General features: G+C 39.1%; 1 protein-coding gene across 1 annotated transcript in view; it reads left to right on the top strand.

Moving 5' to 3' along the window:
- The window catches only part of Rtc1 (RNA terminal phosphate cyclase 1), a 29,930-nt gene that overhangs the window by 3,945 nt on the left and 723 nt on the right, over positions 1 to 25,262 (top strand). Inside the window, exons 2-6 of the mRNA XM_089254220.1 lie at positions 5,976 to 6,047; positions 6,500 to 6,675; positions 11,367 to 11,692; positions 11,854 to 12,016; positions 21,594 to 21,697. Of these exons, the coding sequence (XP_089110346.1) occupies positions 5,976 to 6,047; positions 6,500 to 6,675; positions 11,367 to 11,692; positions 11,854 to 12,016; positions 21,594 to 21,697 (841 nt within the window). The remainder of the gene's footprint in view (positions 1 to 5,975; positions 6,048 to 6,499; positions 6,676 to 11,366; positions 11,693 to 11,853; positions 12,017 to 21,593; positions 21,698 to 25,262) is intronic.

Below are 25,262 nucleotides of genomic sequence, written 5' to 3'. Positions count from 1 at the left end.
TAGGCGCCTACACACCGGTGCCCTGCATCGGTCCCTAAACTGGGCGACCTAAACTGGTGACCCGGACGTGATTTCGAACAGCGCCATGATTTCGAACAGCAAGCTTCTCAAGGTAAGCGAGTAATCGTTTCCTCCGTTCCAAATGGACAATCCACCGAATGTCGATCGCGTCGCTATAAAGCCGCCTCCATTTTGGAGAAACAATCCAAACTTGTGGTTTATCCAACTAGAAGCAAAATTCTCGATCGCAGCGATAACTGCCGATGCTACGAAGTTCAACCATACTATCGCTGGTATCGATGCCGATATTTTATCGACAGTCCAAGATTTAGTTCTAGAACCTCCCCAGCAGAATAAATACGACGCGCTGAAGACACGATTGATTCAGGTTTACGCGGAGAGCGAATCATCGAAAATCCGTACGCTACTGCAAGGTTTAGAACTGGGAGATCAAAAACCATCGCATCTGCTTGCCCGAATGCGTGAGCTTGCCGGACATAACTTCAGTGATGACTTGCTGAAATCGTTGTGGTTAGCGCGACTCCCCGCTAACGTTCAAGCTATACTAGCTGCTTCGAGCGAAGGGCTTCCACAACTCGCTTCGATGGCAGATAAAATCGCTGAGTTGGCCATTCCAAATATCTGTTCAGCATCCGGTCGACCTGAGAACGCAATCAGCCAATCACTGGAGCAACAAGTCGCAGCTCTGACCAAAGAGTTGAGTGAGCTGAAGGCCGCTATTCACACTTCACAGCGACAGCCTAGACCTCGATTCCGTCATCGAGAACGGTATTCTCGCCCGCGATCCCACAGCCAAGCCCAATACAAACAAGCTGAAAATGGCTTCTGCTTCTATCACACCAGTTTCGGAGCTCAGGCTAAGAAATGTCAACAGCCCTGCTCCTTCAAAACCTCACCGGGAAACTAATAAGGCAGTCGTCCACCGGCCAAGGCCACGGCTGCCAATTCGTCGACAGAGTCATACTGGCCGATCCTTCCACCAACTGGACTTTTTTGATCGACACGGGCGCTGATGTGTCAGTCGTCCCGCGAACTGTCGTCAATACCCACAAGAAACCCGAGAAGTTGATTCTTACAGCCGCCAATGGTTCCTCTATCTCAACTTACGGTACCAAACTTCTAACATTGAATTTGAACCTCCGAAGGACATTTGCTTGGCCATTCATCATAGCCGACGTAACCCAACCAATTATTGGTGTAGATTTTCTATCGCATTTCAATCTGTTAGTCGATAGCAAACATCATCGCCTCATCGATGGAACGACCTTGCTATCTGCCACTTGTTCCATTGCAAGAAATATCGCAGCTCCATCTTTTTGCTTGAACGGTATCGATCTATTATCATCGCCATATCGGGATATAGTCAAAGAGTTTCCTGATATTCTCCGTCCACACATCCAAAATAAGAAAATTAAAGAGCACAATATCAAGCACTTCATTGAGACTACAGGTCCACCAGTTTTTGCCCGACCTCGACGGCTTTCCACGGAAAAGTTGAAAGTTGCGCGAAAAGAGTTCGAGTTCATGATGCAACAAGGACTTTGTCAGCCTTCGAAGAGCAGTTGGTCTAGTCCACTCCATCTAGTGCCAAAGAAATCTGGCGACTGGAGACCGTGTGGAGACTATAGAGCACTAAACAAAATCACAGTTCCTGATCGTTACCCGATTCCTTTCCTCACAGATTGCTCGCACATTCTCCACGAAACGACAATATATTCCTCAATCGACCTGATTAGAGCGTATCAACAAATTCCAGTGCACGAGCCGGATATTCCAAAAACAGCAATTACTACGCCGTTTGGACTCTTCGAATTTCCGTATATGACCTTTGGATTACGCAATGCAGCGCAGACCTTCCAGAGATTCATGAATACGATCCTACAAGGATTGGAATTCGTATTCTGTTATTTAGACGATATCCTGGTAGCTTCTCCAGACGAGCAAACTCATCTCCAACACTTACGTGAAGTATTCAGTCGACTTGACGAATACGGACTGTGCATAAATGTGCCAAAATGCATATTTGGCGTCCCGACCATCAAATTCTTGGGATATGAAATTAGCAAGAATGGACTCAAACCGTTATCCGCCAAAGTAGATGTCATCAAGAACTTTATGCAACCCACTTCCGCCACTTCCTTGCGCCGATTTCTGGGCATGTTGAATTTTTACCACCGGTTCATACCTAAGTGTGCGGACCTGCAGCGACCACTCACCGCTATGTTAGCAGGTCATGCGAAAAACAGCCGGAAACCACTCAATTGGACTCAACAAGCTTCACAAGCCTTCACCGATGTCAAGGAAGCGCTATGCAACGCCACTTTGCTCGTTCATCCAAAGCCAAACGCACACATTTCTCTCGTAGCAGATGCATCGGAAAATGCCATCGGTGCAGTGTTACAGCAAGAGCATGACGGTGTGATCCAACCCCTCAGTTTTTTCTCTCGCACACTCTCCCAGTCTCAAGTAAAATACAGTGCGTATGACAGAGAACTTCTAGCTATTTATAGCGCAGTTAAACATTTCAAATGCCAGCTAGAAGGACGTCATTTTACCATTTATAGTGACCATCGTCCATTGATGTATGCCTTCAAACAAGACCCGAACAAAGCTTCGCCTCGACAACTACGGCAATTAAATTATATCGCAGAATTTACTACTGATATCAGGTATATTCCCGGACCAAACAATGTAGTTGCTGACACTTTGTCACGCATCGCAACTATTGCTTCTCCATCACCAATCGACTACGATACGATTGCCGACTCTCAATGTGACGATGAATTACGTGAACTCCAACAAAGCTCATCATTGAAAATCGTCAAACTGCGTTTGCCGGACAGTAATATAACGAAGCACTTGTTTTGTGACATTTCTACGGGACACATCCGTCCTTATATTCCAGAATCACACAGAAGACAAGCTTTTGAATCACTCCATACGCTTTCTCATTCAGGTATCAAAGCTACTACCAAGTTGGTTTCTCAACGCTTCATCTGGCGCAACATCAAAAAAGATTGTCAGGCGTGGACTAGAGCATGCATTGCATGCCAACGTTCTAAAGTTCACCGACACACTCGTTCCGCTCTGGCCGAATTCAAAGTACCAAACAATAGATTTCAACACATCAATCTCGACATAGTTGGCCCATTGCCATTATGCCAAGGCTCACGGTACCTCCTAACGATAATAGACAGATATTCCAGATGGATCGAAGCCACACCTATGCCAGACCAAACTGCCGAAACAGTCGCCAAAGCCCTAATTGCGACCTGGTTTGCCAGATTTGGTATACCACAGAAGATTACCACAGACCAAGGAAGACAGTTTGAGAGTCATCTTTTCCAAACCTTAAGCAGATACCTCGGATTCCAACATCACAAGACGAACGCATATCATCCTCAGGCGAATGGACTCATCGAGAGACAACACCGATCTCTGAAAGCTGCCCTAAGATGCCGAATCCAATCCCATGCAGCTTGGGTTGACGCTCTTCCATTAGCACTACTAGGCCTGAGATCCGCAGTGAAAGAAGATTTAGGATGCTCCGCCGCCGAAATCCTCTACGGATCACCATTGCAACTGCCTGGCGAGTACTTCTCCGCAATACCAGACGTCAAACAATCCGATTTCGTCCATCAACTTCAAAAACTAATGCGTTCAATGAAACCCATACCTACAACAACTCACGGATCTTCGCCAACATATGTTCCTACATGTCTACAATCCGCATCTCATGTCTTCCTGCGTAACGATGCACCACACTCTGCCTTGCAACCAACGTATCAAGGCCCATTTCTGGTCAAAGATCGACGAGATAAATTCTTCGACATCGACTTCAACGGGACATCCAGGAGAATCTCCATCGATCGGTTGATCCCAGCTTTCTTAAGTGACCAGCATACCCAAGTGCCTTCGACGTCACCCGCCCATCCAAGTACAGTACCAGCAACTGTGACTCGTTCCGGTCGTCATGTCCACTTCCCCGACAGATACTCGACCACGACATTTCGTTGACACTAGGGGGGGAGTGTGTAGCGACCTCTACTTGAACTTTCACCGATTGCGGAAAAATTATGACGTCGCACTTCGCAATTTTCTGATGCGAATATTTTGTTACCTAGCAACGCAAGTTGCGATAAAAAATCGAATGTTTTTCTTGGCAGTCGGCAAGCAACCATTGTCATGTGATGTCTTTCATTTTTATGTGTCCGTACCAAATTAAACATGTATTATATAAAACCTTCTGATTGTTATTATATTTAATAATGGAGCTCAACAACCGGTCCTACAGATAGGCGCCTACACACCGGTGCCCTGCATCGGTCCCTAAACTGGGCGACCTAAACACTTTTAAATGATTGTACCCTCTTTCCCCTAGACGATTATAAGCAGTCGGAATGAATGGTTTTCCCGTTCTCTATCCACGTTTCAATTACCCCAAGGAGCATAGCCTATCATGAACGGCCACCACAAACTTAAATGATTTCTTCTACCCCACCAAAAACCCACTGACCCTGAGACCTCTATTAACCTGGCCCACCTATTTCCTCCGACTTCAGTTCAATGTGGTTAAGCATAGTTTCATTAATGAATGATCACCAGTTGGCTAAGGTGTGTTGGGAAACAAAACTCCTGGGCTATCCTAGTGATGCTTTCACCTAGCACCATCGAATAAGTTAGCAGCAGAATCTCATCGAGATTTAACTTGCTGCACCTAAACCACGACTTATGCTGAATCGATTTTTGGGCTCTCTACTCACTGCTTCTATAAAACCATCTGAAAGGGATCTTTTTAATGTCCTGCCTCATGTCACCGCCACATTTTGGGTAAAGGATTTGCGACTTAAGCAGCCCAGCATCCCTAAGAAATTCTAGAAACAGGGGCCTATTTCAGCACAGGTAAGCCTGATAGAAGTTCGAGACAATGGTGCATTGGAAAACAAAATGCCGCTACTAGACGGAGGGATAAGAAGGTGTTAGCACCACCTGAATGGATGGTTATAGAAGGGAGAGAGAAGTTATGGCAAAACGCATCGCCATAACTCTGCCCTTGATGACTTGGCAATCTGGATTATACTACATCTGCACCCTCCATGTATCTCCTACATATGCGCTCTTCTGAAAGGTTAGAGGAATGCAATGACAAGCTTGCCATCCAGGCTGACAACAGAGCATGATAATAGGGCAAATAACAAGTAGGACTTCAATATCAGACTTTAAAATATCTGGAAAGTGAAAGGAATATTTGAAATCTGTCCGCTGGAAAGACCCATAGTTGGTCCCCACCCCAAAAGCAAAATGTTTTGTATTGTTCTGCAACAAGCCTTCAGCTGACTGAAAATGTTCTGCTGTAAAAATTCTCATAATAGTGGTTTTCTACGCTTTTCTTAAAATCCTTCCAGATTGTTTTGCAACGTATGTCTCACATTTTGGCATATTCTGTTTTGGGGGTCCCCACATCTAGTGAAGGCAGTTTCGGATCCACACTCACTGCGCTACTCAATGCCCAAGCACACAAAAAATTGTTTTTGCCATCAAAATTGCCCTGTACTGAAGACTGGAAACTGCTTTTTTAAGCAGTTCAGTTCAGTGGGTCTGGACATGGGTATGTCTGCACTGATAGTGCTCGATCGAGCCCATGGAACTTGTTGCGGAGAGAAGGTTTCGCCCTAGATGCTCTGATAAAAAAACAGGGAGGCTCTATGAAATAAATAATGTGGAATCTAACAATGTGATTTTTCAGTTATGCTCAGTAGGATTGCAACTAGATATTTCGTCAACTGTGGCAAGCGAACATTTTGGCACCCTCATCCCATTGAAAGAGTTATTTACAGTTTCCCGTCAACAATTTATCATGAAGCTTTGTATTTTAACTCTATAAGAAAACCATAAACTTATTGCTGGTTTGTTATAATCTAAAAAAAGTTTTCCCTGCTGTTTTCCCTTCGCAGATTACGAAATCAGTTTCATTCGTATGTTGGAGAGTCTCACAAACGGCACCAAGATCATAGTGAATGAAACAGGTAAGTTTTGAAATTTTATATATTTTTCAGATAATTCTTGCAATTACCATAATGCATTGAAATTGAATTACATTTGTTTGTTTTAATTGAATTTACCTGATTGATACAGACTTTTGTACCGGTTGGTTATCAGGATGGGCGTTGGCTTACTTTTGATGCTAGCCTGGCATTTCTACCCATCCTTGTAAAGTGGCAGCCCTCCTTGTTTTTGAGCGTCAGACATGCTATCCCACATAAGGCTTGGCTGGTTCCCCCCCCCCCCCCCCAGTGATTGGCAGTTGTCTGGATAACTAACCAGTACCAAGGCTTTTATTTTTTATATTATCCGGAATAGACTCTATTAATCATGCTCTGAAGGTTGCCACTCCCGGGTATGCGAGGCTCTACTGCATAATAGTCTTAATGTGTCTTTGTTGTTTTGGAATATTAAAGGAGGTAATGTTTTATTCCAGGAACTGAGTTGAAATATCGTCCAGGCATTCTGCTCGGTGGGAAGCTGGAGCATGACTGCTGCATGGAGAGATCAATAGGTTATTATTTGGAGTCGCTGTTGTGCCTTGCACCATTCTGCAAGAAGCCGTTGGACGTTGTTCTTAGAGGCGTGACAAATGATCGTGTGGATCCGACTGTAAGTTATTCTTATTTCCTTTTATGTTTATTGCTTCGAGAAACGATCATCATTGCACCAAATCTCGAATGTTTCATTTTGCAAGAAAAAGAGCTATTTTGCCAAACAAGAAGTGTTGCAGTGTTTAAACCAGTTGCATACCTGTTTAATTTTTTTTGTTTTCCCAATAATTGAATCGTTGACGAATGCCAATAGAGGATGACAAACACGTTTTTACACTTGAATACATTTCTTATAATTAAATTTTAATTACATGAACAATTTAGATTCCATGTTAACACAATGCAGTAATTTTAAAAGTTTTAACATTTATAAAATATCACAGTTTAGTAAATCAGATCTCACCCGGTCAACTTCAGTCTGACTAGAAAGTAACGAGAAACTTGTTCCGTCACTAGAACCACCTTTTCCACGGAACCACAGTCGCACACAGATCAGAAACTCTATTCACATCTGCATCGCCTTTCCGCAGATATGTTGAGAACCATTAGTGAAGACACTGTCGAATCAGTCTGAAATTAGCCCAGGAGGAGAAGACCTGTAGTGCAGTTAGCTCACAGTTATCATTGGCACGAGAGAAGATTGATCGCAATAGAGGCATCAGAAGAAAGTTTAGCAAAGGAACTACATCCTTTTAGTCATCTCAGCAAAGGTGGAGAGGCAGCCCCTCCCAGTTGAGAATTACAGCATTTTTCCCATTGCAGCATCTGGAGGATTGGGAAGTGCTAAATTCACTTACTAGCTTTCAGATAATAACTACAAAAAGAAGGGAATTTTCACAACACACAACCAATATATAAAGGGAAATTCCCTGTTAAACGTGATCACGGGAGCCAACCAGCTTTGAGATTCTGCAGCACTGAAATTAGTATAAAATTTCTAACATATATAATATCCAATTTACATCTGTTTACGTAATGTAACAATGTTTAATGGTCGTGACAATTGGAATCTGGCATCGACAAAAATGAAAACATTGAAGACCTGGCCAGGGTCAACAACATTAGGCCTATTATAGGTTGCAGACCTGCAAACTCTCTCGATTTAGGCGGGAGACTCCGGACTTTGGCAGAAAATGAGATTTTACACGAGCTTTCACATTGTCGTGGCGTCAATGATTACCGCCATTGTTAGGGAAAACCCCCCCATAGAGGACAGCCGTGGTCATTTCCATCGAGCAGCCTTAAAAAAGTCTGTGACAGCATTTAAGCAACTGGCAAAGACGTGACTTTGTTTGCTTAGCATTTATCGGAAATCATTTATCATGGGCATGACCTTGGTTGCCAAAATTCCTGTATAATCGTTATTGTATCCCATTAACAACCGTATGGTAAACAAAAGTTTTTTCGTCAGCAGCTTTGTATCTTGAAGTTTTTAAATAGTTTCCTCTGATTAAATATGTCTTCAGAAAGAAAGTATAAAACTTTAAGCTATAATAAAGCTAAAATATAAAGCTTTTAAGAGTTCATATACCCAAGATAGAATCACTGATAGCATTCACGAAAGGAAACACATATTTTACGAACAGTATGTAGATGTGATTTCTCTATTCTGCACGGAAAGACTGACGTGGAATTATATTCTGCTCAGGGGCAATGCAGAACCTGCCTTTGGGAGGAGGGGGGGGGGGTCCCCCTTGGGAGAATCCCTGGATTTCTGGATTTCAAACCTTGGCACGTCTGAGGTTGAATTAATTCACAAAGTTATTAACTGTACAGCAGAACATTGGCGTGGATGTGAACAATTGCACTTATTTTATGAATAAACACATTTCCAGACATTTTCATGTGAAAACACATTTCAAATATTTATTAGGGGGGATAGTAGCCAAATTTGAGCCGGTGCCTAATTTTGACCACCTCTTGCTCTCAGAAATATGAATTGATTAGTACATTTACTTGATACCAGAGGGCACGGGAACTGAAGCAGTGTGCATAGCACATTTTTGATATTTCCAATTGCATTTTGTCTTGGTATGATTGCACATTGTTTTTATTACAGCTATTTGTTGCTATTTTTCATCACTTTTTCTTTCTTTCATTTTGTTATTTACTGTATGCTTCCTAACCCTATGATTGTAATTTTAGTAATAAGCAATTAAAATATATCTTTATGGTCATTTGTAATGAGCTGCTATTTGCAAAATGGCTATGTTTCCTAAATTGGAGCATTCATTGTTGCCGTATTTGGACTGGTCCAATTTACGGATCTAAACAAAGCAGTCATCTGATTTTGATACATATTATTATAATTATATTCTAATGTGAATGGGAGGTTTCAATGAAGAAAGGGTGGAACAATTCTTCGATATTTTAGAAAAATTAGTGAACAAACACACTAAACGATTCACAAGTATTTAACATTGATCAGAGTGGCTACTCCATAGTCCAAAAGGAATCCTAGCGGATAATAGGCACAAACGGGAATCACCAGATTGGCTCAGCCAACAGTGGAGCATGGGGTGTGGATACCACAATTATATAACAGGATAAGAGCAGAAGCCCAGGAAACTTTCTTTTGTAATCGCTTCAAACGGTTTCATTGCTACATCAGGCTCCTTTTCGAAGCCACAAAAAGTAACAAGATGCTATGAGGCTGACAAGCACTCTATACAAAGAACAGCTGCAGCAAAACAAATGCAAAAGAAGTAAATATAAGAAACTGATTTTCAAAAACAATAGAAACATTAATGTGAGGAAAAATAGAAAGGCAATCATTGATCACGATCATTCTTCTAGTTCAGAACAGTTTGAAGCTAATGATTCGTCCTACACGAGAAAATCAAATAAAGTGATGAACTTATTCATTTTCCCTGCTGCGCCTGATATTTCAGCATGAATGAATGAATGCCAGAACTTTGCCACTGGACTTATGCCATTGCCGAGATCTCTTTCAGCCTAGCTTCATGGCAAGGTCCAGAACATTTTATTTTTGTCAAAAAAAGAAAGAAAAACAAAGCATAAAAAATTTTTACAACATATTTTCCCCAGATGATTGGGTACTGTCGCGATTAACAAATTTTGTGGTGATTACAGCCAAGATGGGGTTGGGAGTTGGAGAAAAGTTTTGGGGTATCGTTAAGACGGATGAATGTACACATATTAGAATGAAGGTACATTTCAGAAGCAATTGGGGGGGGGGCCCCCATGCCATCTAGCCTGTTATCTTACACTTGTCATATTATATACACTGTACAAAAAAAAAAACCGAAATGAGAATCTCTTATTGTGTGAAATATAAAATATCCATTAGAGCGAGTCATCTTGCTTAACACCTTATTGGTGAGCAAATGGGTTTGATAACTTGCAGACTAGAAGCCAGCATCAATTTTATTGGGTTGAGTTCACTTGCTTGGGTGGATTTGATGAAAATATACAAAATAGAAATATTGTGTGGGAGAATATATATACAATTGATATTTCATTCCTGATATTTATGCAGTAGAAGATGACATAAAGATGAAATTGACAAACCACTGAAAGCATGGGCAGACAAAGTGACGACAATCTTATATGTCTTTTGGAATTGATTTTTTAATTTTGAAATTTTTTGAAATAATCAAGCTAGAAATTTTATCTCTCAAAATTCTTACATTTGAAATTTTAGTTTTTTTTTGTTTTTTAATGCTTTTGTTTTCCTTTTTTAATATTTCTTTTGTTAAATTTCATAATGTTTCTCCTCTTCAATATTTTTTCTCGTAAATGTTTCATACTTTTAGGTGTATTTTTTGTGATACCTTTAGAAAAGTCAAACTGGATTTTATAATTTCTTCGTATTAATTTTTTTTAATTTACAGATATTTTTTCCCCTTAAATATTTTTCATTATTCATGAACTTTGTGAAAATAATGTATTTTTGTCAAAGCAAAGTTTAAAGATATTGATTTTAAACTTTTTCAACAACTGGTCCAACTTGAGAAATTAGGGGTCCAACTAACATCCTACTCAGTTTGGTGATTTTTTGACGAACAGTATAACAGTAATTTAGCAAAATGTGCAAAGTGGTCTAACTTAGGCTACTTTTTCCCTTATAATATTCTCTTTCAATTAAGGCGCACAGCGACTCACTGTGGGGTTCTCACCAGCGATCCGATAAACCCCCACTCATGTTAATTGCCAGTGTCATCTTATTAGTCAACGAAAAGTCACAGTTTTTTTCCTTTGGGTAAGTGATAGATACTCTGATTTACTTCCGAATTAGGGACATCTCTATATAGATTTGTATTGGCAGCTTAAGTTTTTATATTTCACCGCTAAATCAAGAATTTTCTGATTTGAAAATAAAGTGCCTTCCAACATCAATAATGCATCCCCAACAAAAAGAGTCATCAGGTCTTGAAACATTCTTGTAAAAACAAAGTAAATCATAAATATTCATGAAAATATTATCATGGACTGTTTTTCTTGGGAAAAAACTATTGTTGCTCTTAAGAAACGCTTCTGGTGCCTTTTTTTAAACCTTGAATGAAGCCCTCTAGAATCTCTGATCACATCAACTACACTGTTTCTTTTCTAAATAAGCTAAGGATAAGCTCCACAGTGGGGAAAAACATTGTTTTGCAAAGCTATTTCCCCACCCCAAAAATATCAAATATCGTAAGTGTTTGATACGTGTGATGCGTAAATTTAGGTTTTATTTATAATTGACAACCGTTCATTAAATATATATATATGTTTTCATGTCATTCATAGGTGGACGCTATAAAGCTGTCATCCATGCCAGTTTTGAAACGCTTTGTGATCAATGATGAAAATTTGGAGCTGAAGATCGTATCTCGTGGCATGGCACCAGGTGGTGGCGGTGAAGTCCATTTCCGCTGCCCGATAATCAGTTACCTGCGTCCCATCAAGCTCTTGGACCCTGGTAAAATCAAGCGCATCCGGGGTGTTGCTTATTCCGCCAGAGTATCTCCAGCTTTTGCTAGTCGGATGGTGGACACAGCAAAAGGTCTGCTGCTGAAGTTTCTGCCTGATGTGTACATATATACAGACCATTACAAAGGCAAACATTCTGGAAAGTGAGTTTCTTCGAGATGCCAATCTAGATTTAGAATGAGCTGATTTTTATCGGGATTCACTGTTGCATGGATTTTGATCTTTACTATCTTTGTTGGGATAGAGGTAGCATGACTTGTAGCTATGCCTATTTTAACATTTCCATTTGCACCTCTTTATTTAGATCTTCTGGATTCGGGATGACCTTGGTTGCAGAATCTACCACGGGAGCTTTCTTGGTCGGTGAAGCTGTATCAAAGCCACAGGGCAATGAACAAGGCGAGGTTTCCATGCCCGAAGATCTCGCTCAAGAGGCCGTTCATAATCTTCTCGAGGAAGTTTACAGAGTTTGTATTAAAACCATTACTCTAAATTTTCAACATTATTTGGATGAAATTTTTTCCCGTATTTCATGTGCTTCTTTACCTTTGACAACCAAACACACCCCACTTCTCAGTGAGATATTAAAGCTTTCCCTGAGGAGGGGTATGTCTGGGAACTTTATTAAATATCTTCAGGATAATAAATAAAAATATTACGTATGGTTTCACACGTAATCAATGTTTGTCAATGGATGAATCATAATATACCGGGGGGGGGGGGGTAGGAATCAACTATTAAAATCTACATAATTTTCCGAAAGTTCTTGATTCCATCCAAAGATGAACACACTAGCGTCCATGCGCTCTAGACAGCATCCCTTGACACTGTGGTCAGCCTTGTTGAGGTACATTCCTGAAGAGTCTGTTTGTTCATAAAATCTCACCGAGATAGTGGATGATTTTCCTGGAGTATACAGGATGGAAGTCTTGTAATACTTAGGGTATAAAAGACTGGTATAAATCTTCTCTTTGCAATGCCGGTCCGTCTTTTTAGTTATATGTTGCTTAATAGTCCTACACAGGAAGATAAAATATGTGTGCTTCTTTACCATAATTTCCAGGATATTTAAGAAATGTTTTTTTTCTAATGCTGTGCAAGAAATACAGTGATATTAAATTCAATTCTGAAACTGGAAGACAAATTTCAGTCCAAAAAATGTTATTTAGGTTTGATTCTTCTTTTCAAAAAAAACGGGTATGAAATGTTCGAGGCCCTACATGCTGTTGCAAGGAATCTGGGCCAGAATTTTTTCACTGGCATTCATGTTGAGAATTTTGACAAGCCCCTTCCATAATGAATTTATCAGGTAAAAAAGCAAATAACGCTCGCGTAAAAATTCAAATGGGCCTTCGGACTAGAGCTAGTGTAGGCTACATTCCAGACATTTATTTTGGCATGTTTTCACATGCATTTGTTTCTCCTGTGGGTTATATAATGGTGTGGTCGAAATTCACAGGACACACATAACCTGTCATGTGTGCAAAACACTTTGGCATTTCTACAACATAGCTGTCAGGTCTCCCGAAGTGAGTGATTCCCAACGTGGGCATTAATGCCCCCCTGGAGGACGATGAAATGTTCCAGGGGGCAGTAGAAGCTACGGGTTTAACATAGGATTCTATGGGTGAGATTGCGTTGGGTGGCAATGAGAGAAAAAAATTTCTGAAGAAGGAGGTGATGGGACAAAAAAAGTTGGGGGAACTATGATCTAGAGCAGGGCCGTCATTTCAACTTTTTCCGGGGGGGGGGGGGGCAAAGCACATGTACTCAATGTATGAATATATATATTTAATTTTTTGTGTATTTTCAAAAGCCAGGGAGGAGGCAACGGCCCCCGCCCCCCTAAACAACGGGCTTGATCTAGAGCAGTGATTTCCAACGTGGGCATTAACACCCCCGAGGGGCGATGGACTATTCCAGGGGGGGGGGGCAGTAGAAGCATAGGGTCCTATGGGTTAGATTGCGTTTGGGGGCGATGGGAGAAAAAAAATTTCTGAAGAATGGGGCGATGGGACAAAAAAGGTTGGGAAACTATGATCTAGAGTCTAGAAAAGTTCTATCTTCTGAATTATGACCAGGATCACTAGAAATCCGTACTTTTAGGGTAAAAATTATTCTTAAATATTTGAAAAATGTAGGTTTTGGTTTCATTTCAAAAGATTTGGAAAGGACCAGAAAGATTTAGTTTCTCCCCCATCCCAAAGTGACATCACTGGCATAATGCACATTGTAGCTATTGCATCAATTCATGAAAAATACTTCATTTTGGTGGGAAAAAGACAAAATTAGCTAAACGAATAGTCGGTGGGAAAAACCAATGGATACAACATTTCAAGTTGGCACAATTCACATTCCAATCATATTTCAATGGCAGGCAAGTTGGGCCTATACAACTGGGGTCCCGGTGTTGCTGCACCTGCCCTCAGCTTTTTGACATTCCTCTTGGCGAGATAACTTGCATCTGGACCATACAATGTTTGTTCGAAAGTGTAAGGAATTATAAGTGAGCATCATTGCATTTTTGATTTTTGCAAAAAATATCAGAAAAATCTTGAACAAAATTACTGTATTAAATTTTTTTTGAAGCTCTGTAAATCCAGGGTGGAAATAATTTCCAAGATTTAACAGACCTTTGGACATGAAGAAATCTGCATCATACCAATAAAGGAGTGGTACTACTGCTTCAAAGTTGGCAAACATCGATGAAGTGTAAAGCATATTCTGGTAGGCCTTCAACATCTAGAAATGAGATTTTTATTGGCCAAAGGAGGACTCTGGTCATGCAGGATCATTGAATTATAATCAGAAAACTTGTAGATGAAGCAAGCATTAGCATTGGATTAGTTCATTCTATTTTGACTGACGATTTGGTTATTCAGGAGATTAAATGCCAAAGTCATGCTGACTGTTTTTGACTTTTGTAGCATGGTTCATCATGAGTACGCACCGCCAGGGTTGTTTGGTTTAAACCAAGTGATTTTTTTCAAAAAATCAAATAAAAGTTGCTTAAATATCATTTTTTTTCCTTGAAAAATATCATATTGGCTCATTATTAGCCAAAATGTTTCATTTTTACCATATTTTATATCCTTGGGGTACATTCTGATGGTATATCTTTAAATGACATAAGATTTTATAAGTGGTTTTTTTCAAAAAGTCTCATAAAAGTGGCCAGAATATATATATATTTTTCATATGAAGTATCTTAGTTATTTAAAGTTATATACAAAAGCCAAAATTCCTCATTCTTACAACATTTTCTAACCTTTGGCTACATTCCGATGCTCTATCTTTAGCAAATTCATGAATAAGGATGGCATCACACATCTAAATGTAGTGGTGTATTATCTCACGGGGTTTCTTTTTCCCTTCACAAAGAAGCAGCTACAGTAGCGACACCATCATGCTAGGGGCAGGTGGTCCTATAATCCAATAAAGACACCAACTGTCCTTAAAGGACAAAGACCAGTGTACTAGTAGTTACATTACCTCACATACATTTTCATTTTCTTTCCCATAAGAAGTAGCATATCTCCTACTGTATATCTCCCAGTCTTAATATTCAATAGTTGTTTTTTTTATACTTTCGCACACACACACTGTTAAGCCCAGTTAATCAAGGTTCTACTGTATAGCAGTAACAGATTTATGAAAAATAATCAGCTATATACAGGGTGATTATAATTTAAGTTTTGATTCCAAAACTATACAATAAGTACTGATCAGAATGACTTGAAAATTTGCATGGATACTCCTGAAGCAATGGAAGTTTCTTTCGCAAACGAAAAAAGTGCAAAATGTGCAAGTAGATGATGCTGTACTTGGCCAGCACTATAATCTATTTTGTGCAACCACATCATTTCGGCACTTCCACAGCATCAGTGTGTGGGGGGGGGGTACCTCAAAATGTTATAAACAGTGGTCAGATTGCAAACTTTGGTGAATTGCAATCTCCAGCACATTCCCTATATGCTAGAAGTTCCTCAGGAATATTAACAGGGGGAGGGGGGGGGCACGTTTGGTTTAATAAAGCTGAATTGCAAGCACATCCACATTATGACCATGGCATACTCCGATTCTGTTGTTGAACAAGAATTTTTGTGCTTTCAACCTCATAGCCAGAACATGCGGTGGACAACATATTTAACATTTCTTAAGTTGTAGTTATTTGTTCAATTACTTCATTTTTTGAGTTTCTGATGTTTCCATGAACTATGAAATCGTGAAATGCTATAATTAAGGTATCATTCTGCCATGACTGGCTATCGTTTCCATTCTGCGAGCAAATTTCCCACATGTTGGATGATGTCATTAATTTTACATTTTTTAAGTATTTTTTCCCCTTTATTAAATAAAATTGAATTTTTTCAGGAATATTCATTTCAATTTTCAAGTCATTCTGACAATCGTTCTTTTTTTAGTGTTTTGAAATCAGAACCTTAGTTATAATCACCCTGTATATCGTAAATCATTGCTAATTAATCTGCATTATTTATGCTTCATTAAATACATTATATTCACCTAATTTTTATTAGTTTTTGCAAAATATCTTCCTAATTAAGCATACTGAAAGTAACTGGAGAAAAACCTTTATATATTATACTAGCTACAATACCCGGCGCTGCCCGGGTTTTCTTCAATGAGGCTTTTTGGATCATGCGATATCTCCCTCTTTCTTTGAGGGACATGCAAACCATGTCTAAGTTAACCAATATGGCGACGTCCTGCGCGACTCATGAAAGAAATAAATCTAAATTTAAAGAAACGTAGAAATGAATAGTCCCCCCACCCTTTTTTTTTATGGGTGTAAGGCATTTCGATTCCCTCCCCCTGAACTTCAAGTTATCTATTTCTGCCTGTTTGAGCTTCCAAAAATGCTTAATTAAAGCTCTGGAATTTTTTCGATGCACTTTACGGGGCCCATAACTAATTTTAAAAACATCCTAAACTATATGAATTTATGCAAATAAATATCAAAAGACAATACGGAGGCATTAATTTTCTTGCTTGAGAAGATATAAATAAAAAGTTGAAATCAATGTTATTACATGGATATCCAACTCAAAAGTAGATCCGGCAAATTATTCATATTTTTAATTTTCTGGGCTTCGTATCTCCAGGTGAATTCCATATTTCAAAAATCGAGAATTCAATTTAATTTTTAAAATTATTGATGTGCCAGGGAACCCCCCCCCCCTACTAAATTTCCGTATTTATGCAGTTAAATCGGCAATTTTAATAGTGATTTCTATGAGGATCACCCTTTTCCTGACCCTCAAAGCGATGATGGTGATGATTATGACGTCTATTCAAAAAGCCTCATTACTGAGAGTATTGAAAATGTGGCAAACCATTATAAAGGCATAAACTATTATACATAACTGGCAGCATTAAAGAAGTGACAAACCATTGTAAAGACATAAACACGTCTGAAACTCATCGCTAGGGAACCACGGTAACCAAAGTAAACGTTCGGAAAGTGATTGTTGAGGCCCAAAAACCATTGTTGCCGGACAGTTTTTTGCCCATTTGGGGCATTTGCCCTGGTCTGACGAAATTTTAAAGTAGCCTATCGTTCAAGTCGGGTCCCATTTGGTATATATGCAAACTTTGGTGACGATCGATCTAAAATTGTAGATTTGTATAGAGAACATACACACACACACACACACACACACACACACACACACACACACACACACACACACACACACACACACACACACACACACACACACAGACACACAGAAAATCAATTTTATATATATAGATGATTAATAATAACATTAAAAGCATTTTCAAACACACAGTAATCCATTGAGTTAAGCCAAAAATAATTAAATTGCAAAAGTTGGTTTTTGTTCAAATGTAATAAATATTCATTGATTAATTAGCATGGGAATAGTGTTAATTACATTAATAAACATTTTATTTTAGTTAATTATTGGAAGTTTGAATGATTTTTCAGAAATTTCATTGTTTTTAATGTTAATACTATTTAAAACAAAAAACCAAAAGGTTTAAACCAAAAAAACCTGGTTTAAACCAAAAAGGTTTTTTTACCAACCCTGTGCACCACAACCATCACCAAGGATTGCTACCGAAAGGTTCTGCATCGTAATTAGTAGCTCCATCACGATTTATGCAGTGGCATTGTTAAGTTTTTCCTGCCATTTTGTTAAAAATGAAAATGTAACACATTGCTTGCTTACACTTTCCTCACTCATCAGGTGTCTGCAGGCAGGAAAAAAAAACCCAGTCATGTGCACTGGAATTGTTCAAATATATGCACCAAACCGTGCCTTCCTAGTTTCATTGGTTCACACACAAAAAATTTATGGTTGTATACTTTTTGAACAAACATTGTACGTCCTGTTAATTTTGTATGTCTCGTGATGGAGATTTTTTGTTGCCCTCATTTGAGTGTAGTGATGATATCATAGCTGCCAAGTCTCCCGAATTTTTCGGGAATTTCCCAAATTTTAGCTTCATCGCTCGACCTCCCGAAAAGTTCTTAAATCTCCCGAATTTTTACGAAAATCACAAAAATCCATAATTGTCCCCAAAAATTTCTTACTTCATTAAAAAAAAATCCCCGTTCATGAAAACAATCTCTAAGGAATTTCTTGTGGGGCATGAAGCCTATTTTTTTCCCTTTTGAAATGACGTCACACGTCGTAAATGGGGAAATTCCCTTTTTAAGGAAGTTTTACAAGATGGTAACTAGAAAGTTATTTGTCTTATCGTGCAGGGAAATGGCTTAGCAGCCAGTAGTAGGTAGCCAGATGGTAGGTCCCCTGGATAATAATTGAAGATTATAGTGACGCACATATGGTCAAAATTTCTTTTGTTGAAGTTATGTACATGCGATATAACAAAGCATGAATAATAAGCAAAAACATATTTAATCAATTTTAAAGATACTTATTCCGATGAATTTCCTTTCATCAAACGTTGCAGAAGAGGGTCGACTTTTCCTTTTTGTACAAGTTGTGTTATGGACATAAACATCGGTCATGGTGAAAAGACTGACAACATCAACCATGTGAAATCGAAAAACATCAAGCAAGTGTCACAAAACGTCAGTGTTCTTCAAAGAATGACACTTTTTTCCCTTCATCTTCTGATGATTTTGGTGTCATTCGCGCAGAATGTTTGTTCACAGCATTTCTGATTGAACATCATTGAAGTTTTGGCCTCCGATTTCACTTGTTTTTTGCGTAGGAATTTTATTCCCAAGGGTTAAACTTCCATGTGTGTAAAATCCCTATTTTAATTTTACTTCAGTTTTTGAGTAGGGATTTTATTCCCTATGCTTTAACTTTTATGTTTGGAAAATCCCTATTTTATTTGGAAAAATCCCTATTGTATTTATTAGGGAGTGGTTTTAGCATAAAATCCAGGTTTGTGCGAAAATCTCCTGAATTTTCATTTTCAAAAGTTGGCAGCTATGTGATAGGGACATGATGAATGAACGGCAGAACTTTGCCACTGGACTTATTCCGTTGCCAAGATCTCTTTCAGCACAGCTTCATGGCAGAGTCCAGAACACTTTATTTTGATTCAAAAAAAGAAGAAAAAAATAAACATACAAACTTTTTATATTTCCCCCGGACAATTGGGTACTGCAACGATTATCAAATTTTGTGGTGATTGCAGATGAGATGGGGATATGTATACACCTAGGATACAACAAACAAACAAAACGAAAATCTTATTGTGTAATATAAAATATCCATCAGAGCGAGTCATCTCGCTTATTGGTGAGCAAATGGGTTTGATAACTTGTGGACTAGAAGCCGGCATTGGTGTTGTATCTGGCAACAGTATATAAAAACAGTAGTCAAGACCGTCCAGTTTATGTGTTTACATCCCATATCAATGCTCGGTCACATTGCTGATTGCTGCGTTATGTCGTCTATATTCTATGCAGTATTTATTAATCCAGTTAGTTGTCATTATAAATAGTATATAATAACATGTGATCACACATTGATGCCTAATGCAATGCCGCGTGAGAGAGAGAGAGAGAGAGAGATATCGTATTTCTTTTATAAAAAATGGGGAGATTGTTCCATACAATTAGCACCAATTATCGATAAAAAATTGTCGAAAATGAGCAAAGTTGCCAATTATAGACAAAAAAAATTGTCAAAGACATTTACATGTCTTCAATCAGTCTCACTTGGATAAAATAATCAATTTTATTGGATTGAGTTCACTTGCTCCTGTGGATCTGATGAAAATATACGAAATAAAAATATTTTATGGGGAAATATATAGAATTAGGGATCACACCCGTGCCATCTTGCTTAGCACCTTATTTGGTGAGCAACATGAACACAACAGTATGACGATAGGTATAGAGCAATTTGACTTTTTGTTTGGCGATGATCAGCAATTGCTGTCACTGTTTCCAGACTTTTGTTTTATACTTCTATTTTTAAAAAATCCATGCTTTGTTCATTACCAAATTTCAATTCATGCGCAAATCTCCAAAATTGGTAGCTATGTTAAAATTCTTCCGTTGAAATTCACATAAAGCGGCATGTCTCATGTGGGCATTGTGATAGACTCTCTCGCATTGAGAGGTTCCGAGCATAATCCTCTTGCAAGTAACGTAGGGGGAGGGGGGGGGGGTCGATGGCAAAAACATGGGTATGTGTTTTTTGTCATCTCTTACAATAAATCTTGTGACCTTTAACAATTACGCAAACTTGTTTCTTTCATTATTGTCGAAATTCTAGCCTCTGTCATCAACTTTCTCTCACCAGCTCATTCAATAACTTCACATTATTTATTCTAAATGGTTCTGAGGACCTTAATTTTCGACACCTCATTGCACTACAGCTTGCCTATAAGTGATGTTGGCATGTTCTGAGCTGTCTACAGCTGCAGCTACCCATCATATAGATTTTTAAGAATGTCTTAAGGAAATGTGGGGAATTTTTTAAAGCCCTTATAAAGATGTGAAAATTTTTTCATGGTTTTTGGTGAGACAATCACAGTGTTCATAAAACAAGTTTTGCCAGCAAAACATGCTCTCTCTCTTGTAAACTTGATGCCAAACTTTTCAGTGAAGGAATGGGTATGAAAATTTTTCTTCTGGGGGTGTGAGAGATTCCTGTCATGAAGCTGAAGCAGTTTGGTCCGATCTTAGGAAAAAAAACTAGCACATACACTACAAAAATTTGTATAGAAAACACCCTTTAGTGGTGCTTATTTGATTATTTTTTTTCTAATGCACAATTTTTTTTTAATCTCTTTGTTGAGATGTTTCAAAGTTTTGTAGAGCTTTTTGAAGGGTAGTCCAGGCTTTAGACCAGGGATGCACAACCTTTGGCTCACTGGCCAAACACAGCCTGCCAAGAGGATCCATCTGGCCTGCGAAAGGTGTTGTGGAAGAAAAGCATCAATAACACATCACTATATGTTGTCTACACGATGCCAAGGCTGATCATATTTCCTTTATAAAAATATGGGGAGATTGTTCCATACAATTAGCACCAATTATCACCAAAAAATTGTTGAATACAAGTTGCCAATTAGAGCCAAAATAAATTTTCAAAGGCAAGTAAAGTTGACAATTATGGACAAAAAAATTGTCAAAGGCAATAATTTATGTCATGAAATAATGATAATTTTTTATCTCAAAAATAAGTAATCTTCGTTAAAAATGAAGGAAGAACAGGACATTTTACAGGAAATTTTTTTGGGGGGGGGGGGAACTACAATTACTGGAATGTTCTGTATGTCCCAAAAATAATATATAATGGGTCATATGGTTATCCTACGTATACAAGTTTCTGGCCAAGGAGTGGCAGAATTACAGCATATCTGGTCCGTGGACTGAAAGGTTGTGCACCCCTGCTTCAGACGGCTCAGTGTGCAAAATTCCACTGTATTAATAAATATTACCTTTTTTAAAATTTAGTCACAGATTTTGTTATTTGCATCTTTTCCCTGTAGTCAGTCAATCAGGAGTCTAATGGTATTTTCAAAAATGATAAATAATTTTCATTCTGATGTTTTTTGTTTCAGGGTGGATGCGTCGATTCAAACAATCAAAGCCTCGTATTGCTGTTTATGGTACTGGGAAATCCAGATGTTTCAAAGGTGAAGATAGGACCTCTTTCTCCTTACAGGTTCGTTTCTCCCCTATCATTCCTGCTTTTTGGACAATATAAATCTCTGACACTCTAGGCAGCAGATTCTCTAATGTGTGATCAAATGCATGTTTTTTTTTAAAGCAGAGCACAACTCAGGTCTATCGCAATGGGCAATTTACTACCTAGTGAGGGATGCATATGTTACTGCCAAAGCCCGAAAGCGGCCAATTTTGTAAAAAATTAACCCACCAATGTCTGAATTTTGGGCTTTGGTCAGCCAGTAAAATGGCTGGCTATCCTTAGCTAAAGTTTGAAAAAGACATAATTTGGGATCATTGCCAATTTGCCATATTTTTTTCATGATAATTATGGCCACGTTAGATATGGCAACCCTAACGATCAAAGCAATCACAATATCAATATCTCGAATAACATAATACTTAAACTTTTTCATTTTATTTATTATCATGCTTCCATTGTATATCATTACATTTTAATATTAATTCTTTTGTGTTGTTTTTTAAAAATTGTACTATCGGACTATTAGTCAGAGGGGTTTAGGGGCCCCCATAGTGAGCTGTCACAGCTCTCACTATAGTGATTATCTTTATGTTGATTCACACATGATACAAATCATATTGCAGTCACGATGCACTAGGTTTGAACCTCACCTTCGCTACAGTTGTGGTTGGCTGAAGTTGGTTTACTGTGGTTTCCAACTTCGATGTGCAAATATGAGCGAATCTCCCTGTTAAAAAGTCTTGTTACAGAGAGTAATAAACCTACAACGGTGCAATTGCTTAATCATTACACTTCAATCGTGGTTAGAAAAAATGATGGCAGATGGCAACACTACTACTACTAAACCCAGACATACACCTCGTCCATATTCCTTTGCGGAACCTCTAACGAATTGGTACATGTGGGAATGTGCGTGTACGTGTAGTGAAACCTGATGTGAAGTTTGTTTCTGTGTAATGCTTGTTATGTGTAGTGCTGCCATCTTCCACCAGTTTTTTCTAACTATGAGTGAAGTGTAATGATTGAATAATTAATCGTTGTAGGCCTGTTGCTCTCTGTGGCGAGACAGATGGCAACACTGCACATAACAAGCATTACACGGAAACAAACTTCATGTTAGTTTTATAACATGTACACACACATTTCGGCATGTACCAATTCGTTCGAAATTCTGTCAAGGGATGTGTACGAGGTGCATGTAGAGGAGTAGTAGTCACAATGTTGTAATCTTTTTTTTTTCTTTCGAAATTTGACAGATATCATGCCTTATGCATAGCGTTTCCTCTCAAATTGTGCTGTTGTTTAATCTCGTCACATGGAACTAATCCAATACAGATACTATAAATAGCTACAGACAGGTGGCAGTATGTCACGCACATATTAAAATGAAATATGTCTTGGTGTGGATTGTTAGTTTAATTAATTTTTAAGCAAAAATTAAATAAAGTGTAATTTTGCGGCACAATGTTATGCCTCTTCAAATTTTTCAATGTGTTGTTTTATTATTATTTTTTAATATTCTCGTGATCTTTTATCATGGTAGCCCGAACTATTGATCTTGTGGTTTTAAAATTTTTTACTCTATAGCAGTCTCTCTATAATCCGAGGTTAACCGAGGACCATTGGTGGACAGAGACCACCAACAGGTCTCGGCCCCATTCACCTTGGATTACTTCTGAGAGTTTTCATACAACCCGGATAATTTTCATTGTCTTAAAAGTAATAGAAAACAACTTTTTAAGTGCGTGTGTGTGGGGGGCACGGTTGTAAAATTTTGTCGCCCAGGGCAGTTGCCTCCGTCTTGTTCCGGCCCTGGTGTGAGGTACCTACTCTTACCCATTTTGTTCTTAATTCATTACACAACTGCCAAGACCCATGGCCTCTTTTATGGCTCCATATCCTGCTGCAAGGCCTCTAGCCTGAGATTTTTCACAGGCCCTCTCTATTGTGAACTTACAGTGTGAAAAAACAAGAAATAAGAATCGTACAGCCCTACCCTTGCAGGAGCCATGGTCTCTTTGCGAGTGAGACTGATGGGGGCCTGAACCAACATGAATGTTTTTTTTTCTTTTTGTTGACTGTAAATTTACTATAGAGGGCCCGTGAAAAATTCTAACCTGAAAGGCCATAGAAGGACCCAGTCTAAGAATCAAGACCCCTTTAGTTGCTGTTAAGACCCCCTCAACACAATACCACTTTAACGCATGGGTCCACTGAGGCGTGGCCTGGGGGGCCTCAAGTGCGGAGGGCCTCATGATAATGAGAACTGGTTGAGATAGGCATGTAAATTGAGTCAGGTAGGGGGGGGGGGCTCAAAAAATGATTTTACCCGGAGACCCATGAGACCGAGGATATTATGAAACAAAGAGGTATGCAATAAAAGAATTGCGACCAGGAAGGAAAAATTACATAGGGATGGAGAAAAAGATGGGTGCACATAGTCAAGGAGGAGGAAGATTGCAAAAATTACCGGAGGGGGTTCTGAAATGTAACTGTGTGATGATGATGACCCCTCTGCAGAAGAGGGGAACAAAAAAAAGGGAGGGCATAGACCAATCAGCAGATTGAGGTGAAAAAACGGTTTTTTCAAGTTGTGCACTTCATACAGAGGCTTCTTTCTCTCCTTCACTTCGCTTCTCAAATATTTTCAGTGTAGAACAAAACAATACAATTGTTTTTGTCACTAGTCTTTATTATATCCTGGGGCCGAACCCCACCATCGCCACAGTGGTGATCAGCTGAAGTTAGTTCTCTGTGGTTCCCAACTTTGTGGTGTGAATGCGAGCTGATTTCCACTTTAGAAAGTCTTGCCACAGAGCAACAGGCATAAAAACATTACAAATATTCAATCGTTACACTTCGCTTCTCAAATATAGATGGCAGCATTGAAAAATCAGACACAACACTAGATAGGGGCCGTTCAAGTATTATGTAAGTAAACTTTTATTTTTGGCCCCTTTCCCCTTGTCAGCAAAATTTCATCAGCGCTGCCCCTCTGAATCCTAACGCATATTGGTGGGATCAGAGACGTACATGGGGGGGGCATAGGGGGCTCGTGCCCCCCTTTCCCGACAATCAAACCAAAATCGAACCAAAATGAGTGACCATGCACATATCAATGCTAAACGTTATGCTCCATTCATTTGCCCATTCTGCAATCCTGTTCAAGTTGTTCTGGAGCAACTCCCTATTGCATTGATTCTCGATTACTTCCATTAGCTTCACATCAACTGCGAGTTTGCTAGTAATCCCTGACCGAGTTTATCAATAAAAAGTGAAAAAAGTATGGGACCTAGGGCACTTCCTTGAAAAACTCCACTTGTGACGCCTGTCCAACCAGAGAATTCCCTGTTCACCATAACTTGTTGCGACCTATCTCTTAACCGCGATTCTATCCAATTCAGCAAGTTTCCCCCAATTCCAATCTTGTGTAAATGCTTCAAGAGTTTACCATGTTGGACCCGATCGAATGCCTTCTGGATATCAAGGTAAACAACATCTACATTTTTGAAGTCTTTATTATAGGAATTCCTCCATCCCTCTTGATCGCTGCACTATGTGTGTGGCCTAATGTTGTTAG

The sequence above is a fragment of the Pholcus phalangioides genome, unplaced genomic scaffold (assembly GCF_987345545.1).
Source record: "Pholcus phalangioides strain wild (caught in Gottingen) unplaced genomic scaffold, Ppha-v1.0 ptg000040l_1, whole genome shotgun sequence".
NCBI classification, from domain to species: domain Eukaryota; kingdom Metazoa; phylum Arthropoda; class Arachnida; order Araneae; family Pholcidae; genus Pholcus; species Pholcus phalangioides.
Note: the sequence above shows the minus strand (reverse complement) of the source record. Positions and strands in the feature narration are given on the sequence as shown.